Source organism: Silurus meridionalis, chromosome 1 (genome assembly GCF_014805685.1).
Source record: "Silurus meridionalis isolate SWU-2019-XX chromosome 1, ASM1480568v1, whole genome shotgun sequence".
NCBI lineage: Eukaryota > Metazoa > Chordata > Actinopteri > Siluriformes > Siluridae > Silurus > Silurus meridionalis.
Window position 1 is genome coordinate 397,501 of NC_060884.1, and position 12,500 is coordinate 410,000.

Here is a 12,500-nt window from a genome sequence, read left to right on the forward strand (position 1 = left end):
ATTACATACCATCATACACCATCACACTCCATCACATACCATTACACTCCATCACACTCCATTACATACCATCATACACCATCACACTCCATCACATACCATTACACTCCATTACCCTCCATCACATACCGTCACACACCGCCACACACCATCACACTCCATTATACAGACAGTTATACAGAAAGACAATTAGACAGACAGACAGACAGACAGACAGACAGACAGACAGACAGACAGACAGACAGACAAAGACAGAGATATACAGACAGAAAGTCAGATGGATATACAGAGAGACAGACAGACAGACAGAGAGACAGACAGTCAGACAGAATGCAGGCATGATCTGACCTGTACAGTTTTGAGTGGACTTGTGCTGGTCTGACTTGCTGCTGTGTTTGAGAAGGGGTCTCTCTTCACAGGAATAAAGAAGAACTTCATCCTGCAGTGTTTGGTGAGTCGTGGTGAGAGCTTCTCTCGGTTCCTCAAGCTGGTATAGGCCCGTGCCAGTTTCCCCGCCACATAATCAGCCCCAAACACCATCACCCTGATCAGCATGGTGCCCATGTCCTCGTCTTCGTCGCTGCTGAGGATGGGACGCTTCCTGAAGCACATGGGCCTGACGGGGGCGCTGTCGCTCTGCACCGGCTCCGCGCTGAGCGTTAGCACCTGCTGCGGCATCGAGTTGGAGCGCTTGGCGCGAGCAGTCGGCAGGAAGTCCTTCTTATCCTTACAGTCCGTGTTCCCCAAACTCTTTGCGCGGCACAGAGAGTGTCCTCGCGGTTTAAACAGGCGTGAGAGACGCTTGGAAAGTGCAGTAGCGTTTTTATTTTTGCCAATTGGCATCAGAGCGCAGGCATCCTCCTCGATGTCCTCGCAGAAGTCACTGTCTGTCCCAGAGGCCTGAGAAGATGAGGACAAGGTTGAGACTGGAGAGAAGTCCGAAGACGAGGACAGCATGGAGTCCTTGGATGCAGTGGACAGAGAGGATGTGGTGGAGAACATGGACGCTCGTGGATCTAGGAAATCGTCCGTCTCGTACCGGCCCATCTCTACTTCCTCGTCTTCTTCCTCATCTTCATCTGCATCTTCTTCATCAACCTCATCCTCCTCCACTGGTTCCTCAGAGAACAGGGAGAGTTCCATCTCCCTCTCCAAAATCTCACTCAGAGCATCTGTGGAGGAACACAGGAATTCCAATCAACTGAAAGCAGAACCTCGCCGGGTTCCTGTCTTCAGGGTTTAAATTTCACTCACCAAAATTATCAGTGTCCCAGGGGATCATGTAGCACTTAGCTGTAGGTAACTTCAGGAACTGCAGCATGTCTGCTAACACACACACACACACACACACACACACACACACACACACACCACAAAAGTTTTGCTATTACACACTCATCAACACATGTACTTTGTGTGTGATGTGTGTGTGGAGTCTCCAGTGTCAGTGTAACACCCAGAAGTAAACATTCCTTGACTGGTTCCTGCTTTCTGATTGGTTCTTTACCGTTTGATGTTGCACCATTGCATGCTGGGATCTGGAGTTTTTGCCGCACTTCCTCCAAATTGGTCAGTACGTGAGCTCGAGCGGCGCTGGGGTCTGTCATCATCGCTGCAGTCTCCAAAACCGCCGACACACACGAGAGTGTTTGAGACAGATCGTCATCACTCAGAGACTGGACACACACACACACACACACACACACACACACACACATATAGTGTTTACATCATATATATGAACAACATAAATGTGTGTTCATATGGATGATGGGTTCATGTGTGAGGTGTACAGTGTGTGTGTGTGTGTGTGTGTGTGTGTGTGTGTTTACCGGCAGTGTGAGGGGTACAGTTTGTGTGTGTGTGTGTGTGTGTGTGTGTATACCTGCAGTGCAGTGTGTACAGTGTGTGTGTGTGTGTGTGTGTGTATACCTGCAGTGCAGTGTGTACAGTGTGTGTGTGTGTGTGTGTGTGTGTGTGTGTATACCTGCAGTGCGAGGTGTACAGTGTGTGTGTGTGTGTGTGTATATACCTGCAGTGCGAGGTGTACAGTGTGTGTGTGTGTGTGTGTGTGTGTGTGTGTGTGTGTGTGTGTGTGTGTGTGTGTGTGTATACCTGCAGTGCGAGGTGTACAGTGTGTGTGTGGTATTTGGAGCCCAGGCTGCACTGGAAGGCGTGTTTAATGAGGTTAATGCTGATCTCCCTCTGGGAAACATCCACGGCACTGAGCTGCTGAACGACAGACAGGAACGTCTGAGGAACATCAGCCGGGTTCAGCAACAACACCGTACTGCACACACACACACACACACACACACACACACACACACACACACACACACACACAGTTATGAAAGAAGATGAGGCTGAAATCAGAGCTGTTCAAGTGGAAAGAAGCAATATATATGAGGTGCTATCAAAAACGTCCGAGACTAGTTTTGTAACGCACCAACAGATGGCAGCACGAGGCTGCACGCACAGTCACAGGGAGCACCGACCTTCATAAGTCAGTGTACTAAAAGACATGGTCCTGTGTACATCAGGAGCAGTGCGACTGGTGCTGTTCTGACCACGGTGCTTTACCACGCCTGCTATTCTGATCACGTGTGCACACGCACATCACCGAGCTCCTCCTCAAACGTGATTTTCACACCGGAAACTACACGGTCTCACTTCTGCACCCACCCTACTTGCCAGATTTGGCTCCTGGGGACTTTACCCTCTTCCTAAAGATGCAGTTCAAAGGTCGCAGTTTTGACACCGTTGTGGAGATTCAGCACAAATCGCAGAAGGTTCTTGATACGATAAGACTTCAAGGACACGTTCCAGAGGAACACTGGGAGCACTGTATTGCTGTGCAGGGGACTATTTTGAAGGTGATCGTGTGGAAACGTAGATAATTATAGTACTTTCTTATAAACAGAGCGAGTCTCCAAACATTTTGATATCACCTCACACACAACTGTTCTCATTTAATTGTGTGTGTGTGTGTGTGTGTGTGTGTATGTGTAATTTGGATGTAAAAAAAATGTCTTGTAGGCATAAGGTATTACAGCAGACAGGAAGGAAGAGTTTCCTGAACAACACTCACATGGTTTTGCCACGCTGACGCTCAGCACTCATCCCCTGTTCCTCTTTCACCAACCTGTGGTACGAAATCCCTATCACACACACACACACACACACACACACGCCATCTTTCAGCTGTTTGCATTGCACAATGGTTTTGGTTTTTTACACTTTGAGCTAAAACACATACTGACTGACGTGTGTCCAGATCACATGACCTCACTGTGAGCAGATCTGAATGTCTCAATGCTGAGTCTCAATGCTGACTTAACAGTCTTAGTGAGCGAGACATTAATCAGTGTGTAACTGAATCTCTGCATTGTGTAATATTGTACATATATAAAAGTTTATTTTATAAACATTTCTAGCACCTGATGTGAGAAACTGGCTGCAATTACAAACGATCACCACTGGGGGGCAGTAACCATCTCTGATTAATACAAGTGTACGTGTGTGGTGTGTGTGTGTGTGTGTGTGTGTGTGTGTGTGTGTATGTAATTACTATATGTGATTAATACTATTTTACATATAAACACTGTGTGTGTATATGTGTGTGTGTGTTTGTGTGCATGTGTGTGTGTGTGTGTGTATGTACGTGTGTGTGGTAGCTACATGTGATTTATCCTAGTATACATATGAGCATGCTCGTGTGTGCATGTGTGTGTGTACGTGTGTGTGTGTGTTACCTGGTGCCCTCAACTCCTGTTGTACAATAGTTAGAACACTGTGACACACACTGCTGTACGGTTCAGGCCACGTGAGGAAACCATGGAACACTTTACATGCCTCTACCAGGAGGTTACACTCTATTGGACAGTACGGAGTCTGGGGGCGGAGCATAATCACATTTTATACAATCACTGTAAATGATGTGAGTGAGGTGTAAACACTGGGTGGAGCTAAGGATCTTCAAACTAATGTGATTGGACAGAATAAATGTGTGTGTGTGTGTGTGTGTGTGTGTGTGTGTGTGTGTGTGTGTGTCTTACCTGTAGAAGTGTGGATTTAAACATGATGGAGAGAGGAGCCACCAACTCGTACTCGCACTCCTCCTGCACCTGCACACACACACACACCCACACACACAGCCTTCTACTTATCCATTCAGATCATTTGTGTAGTACTCTTTGTGTGTGTGTGTGTGTGTGTGTGTGTGTGTGTGTGTGTGTGTGTGTGTGTGTGTGTGTATGTATGCAGGTGCAGGAGGAGTGCGAGTGTGTGTGTGTGTGTTACCTGTCTTGCTCTCTTAAGAATCTGCTGCAGGAGGATGAGGAAGTTCTCTGGATCTCTCTTTAGGAGTTCCTCTAAACTCCAACGATTCATACACCATCCAGCTACACACACACACACACACACACACACACACACACACACACACACACACACACAATAAGTGTTATACATACAACATGTGTATGTTACACTAATAAGAGTTGTACTTGTACTCTTCCTATTTCATCAGTACACTTGTCCCCACTGTACACTTCAACTGCAACTAGTGAACTCCAGTATAAACACTTTCCACTGCATCACTGCACTATTAGTGTACACTTCCCATGAATTAGCAAACTAGTACATTTAAACCCTAACTAGTACACTTAACCACTGAGTGTGCTTCAAAACTGCACCATACACACACACACACACACACACACACACACACACACACACACACACACACACACACACACACACACACACACACCATGGTTCTTCAAATAGGTAAACAAGATTTCTTGTTTTGGTGTGTGTGTGTGTGTGTGTGTGTGTGTGTGTACTCAGTAACCTCTCACCCATCGAGGAGCAGAGCATCAACTTCCTCCCTGAACCAACATGTTAAATTCTACACTTCCTTCTTCCTCTGGTGTGTTTCTTAGAATTCTATTGATATGTACACACTCGTGCACACACACACACTCACACACTCACACATACACACACAGGCACATGCACACACTCAGCAGAAAAGAGATAAGATGTATGTTCATCCAGACACTGACACTTCAGTTTTGTTTGGGTGTGTGTGTGTGTGTGTGTGTGTGTGTGTGTGTGTGTGTGTGTGTGTCTGTATTTTTCTACTTTAGTGCTAACCTATTGAGGAAACAAGCCCCGCCCATTTCTAATAGACTGACATACAGTAAGTAATACTTTGAAATACTACAATATGGCTGTGACAGAGATACAGTGAAACAGTGATAGAGAGAGTAAGACAGACAGACAGAGAGACAGACAGAAAGACAGTAATAGAGAGAGTAAGACAGACAGATAGACAGACAGAGAGACAGTAATAGAGAGACAAACAGAGAGACAGACAGAGAGACAGTAATAGTGAGACAGATAGAGAGAGTAAGACAGACAGTAATAGAGAGAGTAAGACAGACAGAGAGAGACAGACAGAGAGACAGTAATCGAGAGAGTAAGACAGAGAGACAGACAGAGACAGTAATAGAGAGTAAGACAGACAGAGAGAGACAGACAGAGAGACAGTAATAGAGAGTAAGACAGACAGAGACACAGACAGAGAGACAGTAATAGAGAAAGTAAGACAGACAGAGAGACAGACAGAGAGACAGTAATAGAGAGTAAGACAGACAGAGAGAGACAGACAGAGAGAAAGTAATAGAGAGAGTAAGACAGACAGAGAGAGACAGACAGAGACAGTAATAGAGAGTAAGACAGACAGAGAGACAGACAGAGAGACAGTAATAGAGAGAGTAAGACAGACAGAGAGACAGACAGAGACAGTAATAGAGAGAGTAAGACAGACAGAGACAGACAGAGAGACAGTAATAGAGAGACAGATAGAGACAGACAGACAGTAATAGAGAGTAAGACAGACAGAGAGACAGACAGAGAGACAGACAGAGACAGACAGAGAGACAGTAATAGAGAGTAAGACAGACAGAGAGAGACAGACAGAGAGACAGTAATAGAGAGAGTAAGACAGAAAGAGAGAGACAGACAGAGAGACAGTAATAGAGAGAGTAAGACAGACAGAGAGAGACAGACAGAGAGACAGTAATAGAGAGTAAGACAGACAGAGAGAGACAGACAGACAGAGAGACAGTAATAGAGAGAGTAAGACAGACAGAGAGAGAGACAGAGAGACAGTAATAGAGAGACAGATAGAGAGACAGACAGACAGTAATAGAGAGAGTAAGACAGACAGAGAGAGACAGACAGAGAGACAGTAATAGAGAGACAGACAGAGAGACAGTAATAGAGAGTAAGACAGACAGAGAGAGACAGACACAGAGACAGTAATAGAGAGACAGATAGAGAGACAGACAGACAGTAATAGAGAGAGTAAGACAGACAGAGAGAGAGACAGAGAGACAGTAATAGAGAGACAGACAGAGAGACAGTAATAGAGAGTAAGACAGACAGAGAGAGACAGACAGAGAGACAGTAATAGAGAGACAGATAGAGAGACAGACAGACAGTAATAGAGAGAGTAAGACAGACAGAGAGAGACAGACAGAGAGACAGTAATAGAGAGACAGACAGAGAGACAGTAATAGAGAGAGTAAGACAGACAGAGAGAGACAGACACAGAGACAGTAATAGAGAGACAGACAGAGAGACAGTAATAGAGAGAGTAAGACAGTTTCTCACTGCTCCAGGACTGAGAGAGGTACTCAGATGACCGGAGGCCGTCCAGGCAGCGATCCAAAGCATGCTGGATCCGATCCTCTGTGCACGAGGTGTGCTGCATCTTCACACTTCCTAAACACACACACACACACACACACACACACACACACACACACACACAAACATTATTATGTATAAATTTGTTAGGATTAATATGACCTCTCTCTTATAAGGTCTGTAATATTAATTCTGTAACGTGTAGCATGAGAGCAGTACAGTGTGTTGTGATTGGCTGAGACCAGTACAGTGTGACCTGATTGGCTGAGAGCAGTACAGTGTGTTGTGATTGGCTGAGACCAGTACAGTGTGACCTGATTGGCTGAGACCAGTACAGTGTGTCCCTGGTTGACTGAGAGCAGTGCGGTGTGTCCTGATTGGCTGAGAGCAGTGCGGTGTGTCCCTGATTGGCTGAGAGCAGTACAGTGTGTCCTGATTGGCTGAGAGCAGTACAGTGTGTCCTGATTGGCTGAGTGCAGTGCAGTGTGTCCTGATTGGCTGAGAGCAGTGCAGTGTGTCCTGATTGGCTGAGAGCAGTGCAGTGTGTCCTGATTGGCTGAGAGCAGTACAGTGTGACCTGATTGGCTGAGAGCAGTACAGTGTGTCCTGGTTGGCTGAGAGCAGTACAGTGTGTCCTGATTGGCTAAGAGCAGTACAGTGTGTCCTGATTGGCTAAGAGCAGTACAGTGTGTCCTGATTGGCTAAGAGCAGTACAGTGTGTCCTGATTGGCTGAGTGCAGTGCAGTGTGTCCTGATTGGCTGAGAGCAGTGCGGTGTGTCCTGATTGGCTGAGAGCAGTACAGTGTGTTCTGATTGGCTGAGAGCAGTACAGTGTGTTCTGATTGGCTGAGAGCAGTACAGTGTGTTCTGATTGGCTGAGAGCAGTACAGTGTGTTCTGGGGAGGGAAAGAGGGAGAGACAGAGGGAGTTCTTAGGGAAGGAACACATCTGAAAATTTTTGCATGTCTGATAAAGATAGACGTTTAGGCAAATTATTATACTTACTATATTACACACACACACACACACACACACACACACACACACACACACACACACACAATCTACTCTTGTGGTAATTTGTGGTGAATGATGTTTCTTCCTGGTGGGTTTTGCAACGAGGTTCCACAGAATATCATATGGAAATGATGAAGGCAGGACATCATACACATTTATACAATACTGTAACACACACACACACACACACACACACACACACACACCACCTCAAAAGCATCATTGTTATTTATTATTATATATGGGAGTGTTATGAGTTTATAAAACTCAGTTATGGTGATTTTAAAGTCCAACATGTCGGCTCTACGGTGCACTATAAAGTATTGGCACCCCTCATAGAGATATACAGCATCACAGTGTGAAACACATTCTGGCCATTATTACTGTAGGGTTTAGTGTGTGTGTGTGTGTGTGTGTGTGTGTGTGTATATATGTTAAACATCCTCAACCCTTTGTTATCAGAATGGGATTCTGATTGGCTGATGGTCCAGGCCTGTGGTTAGTGGAGTTGTTTAGGGACTACCTGTTTTCTTGCCACTTCCTTAGTCAGTGATGTCAATGGACTATTTTCACTTCAGTATTTTTCTGAATGTGTGTGTGTGTGTGTGTGTGTGTGTGTAACTCTGGAGCTAACAGGCTTTGGCAATCACAGAGTGGGTTCAAGGTAAAAATCCTATCAAAAACCCCAGAATCAGGTTTTGTTTTAAATGATCTTTGAGACCGAGACAGAGACGAATGAGACGAAATGGGACAAGTTCAAGCTCAGATACGCCTGACGCTCCAAGACGTCTGGGTGTGGAAACACCTTCGTGTTCCACACTTAAAGAAGACACAGAAGGTGCTGGTGTTCTAATCATCTGCTAAAGAGAATGTCAGCGCTCCATCAGATTATAAAAACATCCCAGTATGATCACACTTCCTCTTTCAGATGCAACACAGTCACTGAGGAGCTTCTTTTTCCATCTCAGATCAGGATTGTGCAATAAAAACTTCCCCTCCAACACACTGAGGTCAGAAAAAACAGCTTCAGCTGAAACACTGCCGGAAACAGCAACTTTAAAAAAGGAAAGTAACTCATCATCATCAGGATATTTTAGAACATCGCGATCAGTAAGATATCACCGGGCATGCAGCTGAAAAAAGACAAGAAATTCCCCTCGACTGGGACTAAACACACACACACACACACACACACACACACACACACACACACACACACACACACACATGTTCAATCAGCCCACGACGAATAAAACACTGGGGATTGTGTTGTCACAGCAAAATAATCAACAACAAGGTGATTAAGGTTTGAAGCTTCTGAAGCTCCAAGTTTCTGCTACCTGAAGCTGATAAATCTCTGCTAACAGCACACCCCTGGGTGGGTCATTCCTCAAACCCCACAGCAGACAAAAGGCAAAACATTTACCCAATTATAGTTACATTTAACTTTTCTGCGAAATAACGATTTAGTTCCTGTTCCACTTACAGAAACGGCTTCATCACCATATTCATAAATAACGAGCTTATTAGCAGATTTTGCTGTTCGACACTTTCGACTTTAAAACCCAAAAAAACCTTTGCAGCTGGTCATGTGACTGAGAAACTGCTAAATATTGTCAACTCCTCTGTTAAAGTATCAGCTCTGACACTGGAGACTCCTTCCACTCGTTACACAAACATCTCCTTACAGACGAAAGATTACAGAGGGGTGCAGCATGGAAACGGCCCTGTGAACGAGCTGTTACCATGGAAACGTATCAAAGCATCAGAGCTGCTGTTCTAGCATCACCACTTTCTGACCAATTAGGATCCAGAACTCAGCAGTGTGTGTGTGTGTGTGTGTGTGTGTGTGTGTGTGTGTGTGTGTGTGTGTAAATTAAATAGAAAGTATAACGCAGGTACAGATGGAGGGAGAGGATCAGCTTCTCCCTTCCTGCTTGCTGTAATGTGAATATCTGATGTAAATAAAGTCCTGGCTCCACACACACTTCCTGTAAAAGGGGAAGTTCAGCAGATCATGCTGCTCTACTCATTATTCCTGCTCAGATACTTTCCCTATTTTACACCCTGGCAGTGTTTATGGTGGAGATCTTCAAACAGGTCCTACACACACAGATCTCTGTGCTTCTTATCCTCATGTCCGTTAAAAAGAATAAGGGTAAATCCCCCAGTGTGTGTGTGTGTGTGTGTGTGTGTGTGTGTGTGTGTGTGTGTGTGTGCACATCCAAAACCAGATGCATTTTATCAATCCACCACAAAGATATGTTCTTTCAGTGTGCTACACCAGTACACACACACACACACACACACCAGCATTAGCGCTAGTAGATTAACAAAAACACCTCACACATGTTAAATGTATTAATACACACAAGTAAACAAGTGTAATTTAGTAATAATAATAATAAACCCTGCAGGAACAGGAGTGTGTGTGTGTGTGTGTGTGTGTGTGTGTGTGTGTAACGCCACATTACTGCCTGTGTGTCTGATTAGCTGGAAAACAGAACCAACACAAACAGAGAACCAGTGTTTATCGTGTGTGTGTGTGTGTGTGTGTGTATATGTGTGTTTGTGTTGTGAAATCTTGGACTCGGAACTTCTAACCTCCTTCAACATCCTTTACAGAAAAAAAGCCGAAACCATAAACACACACTCTCAAATAACAAATAACACACCATCACTTCCCAATCCAGCAGAGAACCAACTGCATCCTGATCACCACCAGCAAGGTGCCCACCTGATACCCAGGTCCACTACAGACCTCATACACAAAAAGCACAAAAATCAACGCGCGCGCACACACACACACACACACACACACACACACACACACACACACACACACACACACGATGACGTCACCGCGAGTACCCACCCGCACGGGCCGGAGTTCAGGTGTATACACTCGCCATGGTAACTAAACATCAAACACACCGCCAAAGAAGTCCACGCGCCATGCTCATCACTCCCAACACCTACACCGCCATGTCTCAGCCAATCACAGAGATGCGTCATGTGCGCGCCTGAGCGCGTGATGGCGGCTCACCAGACATCCGCCCACGCGCGCGTGCACCTTCTACACCTACCTTCCGCGGTCCTGGTGGCGGAGTTTATTTCATATTTACCAGTACAAAAATATTCACTTCCCTCTTTCACACACACACACACACACACACACACACACACACACACACACACACACATTTGTCTATTTATTATTATTATTATTATTATTATTATTATTATTATTATTATTATTATTAAGATTTTGACACACACACACACACACACACCCGTATCTCTAATGGGTTTGGTCACACATCACCACCACACCACAGTGTGTAAAAAAGTCATGTGCCGGAAAAAGTCCGAGTTTTTAGTAGTACAGAATGAATTCTTGTTGGCTGAGAATCTGAGAAGTTGCTCATCGCTCTGCCCGGGGTTCCCCTCCATACCCAGGCTGAGGAACTCCTCAGATATTCAGTGTGAAAGTGATAATAAGGTCCAAACCCTTAGTGAAGCAGAAGCAAAAGTTTTCAAGATGAACATCACTCAGGTCTTCACTGATGTAATGAAGTTGCTTCTACTTTTACTACACAATTTCCCACTTCTGCTGTTCATATCACACTAACACCTGATGATCACCAGCTCCTCTGCACTGAGACTTTCTCAGAGAGGACAGGAGACGTTTCTCATTTCTTCTCATGCTGTTTTATATAAATATAAATAAAGTTCCATTAGTGTGTTGTGATCGACATGTTGGTGATGATGAGGAGGTAAAAAAGTAACATTACATTTTAATTCTACAAAATGACCAAATAATTAAAAATAAATGTAGAATGTTTAAATATATTTTGATTAAAATTATTGATTATTTCACTTAAAATGTCAATGTTTATTAATGATGTTAATTATTAAATATGTTTTGAAAATATAATAAATATCAAATATATTTTAGTTTGTAATTCAGGGTGTGTTTGTGTTAGAGATTAGATTACTGCAATTCATAATCTTCATCATAATCATCATAATCTTCTCCTACTTCTTCTTCTTCTTCTTTCAGCTTCTCCCATTAGGGGTCTCCACAGCAGATCATCTGTCTCCACACCCCCCTGTCCTCTACATCTGCCTCTTTCACACCATCTACCTGCATGTCTTCCTTCACCACATCCATAAACCTCCTCCTTAGTCTTCCTCTTTTCCTCCTACCTGGTGTCTCCATCCTCAGCATTCTCCTACTGATGTACACCATGTCCCTCCTCTGAACATGTCCAAACCATCTCAATCTCACCTCCCTCACCTTGTTTTTAAATTCATAATAATAATAATAATAATAATAATAATAATAATAATAATAATAATGAAGTATTGAGGTGTGTGTGTGTGTGTGTGTGTGTGTGTGTGTGTACTTCTGACACATTTAAACAATAGAGTCTCTCTGTGGCCTGCAGCTGTATTGTAAACCTCCTGGAAGGAAATAATTCATCACTGAACTGAAACCTCATTAGTGTTTTCCATCAGAGCAGAGAGAAGGTCACTGTGTGTTTATTGAAATGCAGAAGCTGCTTCATCTCCATTTACTGCCTGAGCATCAGTTCCACAGTAACGAGTCACAGCATAACGAGCTTAATGACAGCCAGACAGCTGGACCTCACCTTATTCACTTTATTCACTCCGACTTCCTTTCTGTCTGAGATGTTTACCTCACACACACACACACACACACACACACACACACGGTCCTTTTGTTCAGAAGCTCGCCC

At 44.4% G+C, this 12,500-nt stretch overlaps 1 protein-coding gene across 6 annotated transcripts in view; it reads right to left on the bottom strand.

Annotated features, from left to right (window-relative positions):
* Nucleotides 1-12,500, bottom strand: part of pik3r5 (phosphoinositide-3-kinase, regulatory subunit 5) — a 28,404-nt gene that overhangs the window by 7,738 nt on the left and 8,166 nt on the right. For 2 of the 6 annotated variants that reach the window (XM_046850180.1, XM_046850138.1), the window contains exons 2-10: nucleotides 6,685-6,795; nucleotides 4,303-4,403; nucleotides 4,059-4,127; nucleotides 3,756-3,894; nucleotides 3,092-3,161; nucleotides 2,116-2,290; nucleotides 1,508-1,676; nucleotides 1,255-1,326; nucleotides 349-1,172 (exon numbers count right to left, since the gene is read on the bottom strand). In XM_046850180.1, the coding sequence (XP_046706136.1) occupies nucleotides 349-1,172; nucleotides 1,255-1,326; nucleotides 1,508-1,676; nucleotides 2,116-2,290; nucleotides 3,092-3,161; nucleotides 3,756-3,894; nucleotides 4,059-4,127; nucleotides 4,303-4,403; nucleotides 6,685-6,784 (1,719 nt within the window). In that variant the 5' untranslated portion in view covers nucleotides 6,785-6,795. Of the gene's footprint in view, nucleotides 1-348; nucleotides 1,173-1,254; nucleotides 1,327-1,507; nucleotides 1,677-2,115; nucleotides 2,291-3,091; nucleotides 3,162-3,755; nucleotides 3,895-4,058; nucleotides 4,128-4,302; nucleotides 4,404-6,684; nucleotides 6,796-10,412; nucleotides 10,536-10,612; nucleotides 10,798-12,500 lie in introns of those variants that run through there. The other 4 variants (XM_046850146.1, XM_046850162.1, XM_046850155.1 and 1 more) reach the window with 4 other exon arrangements.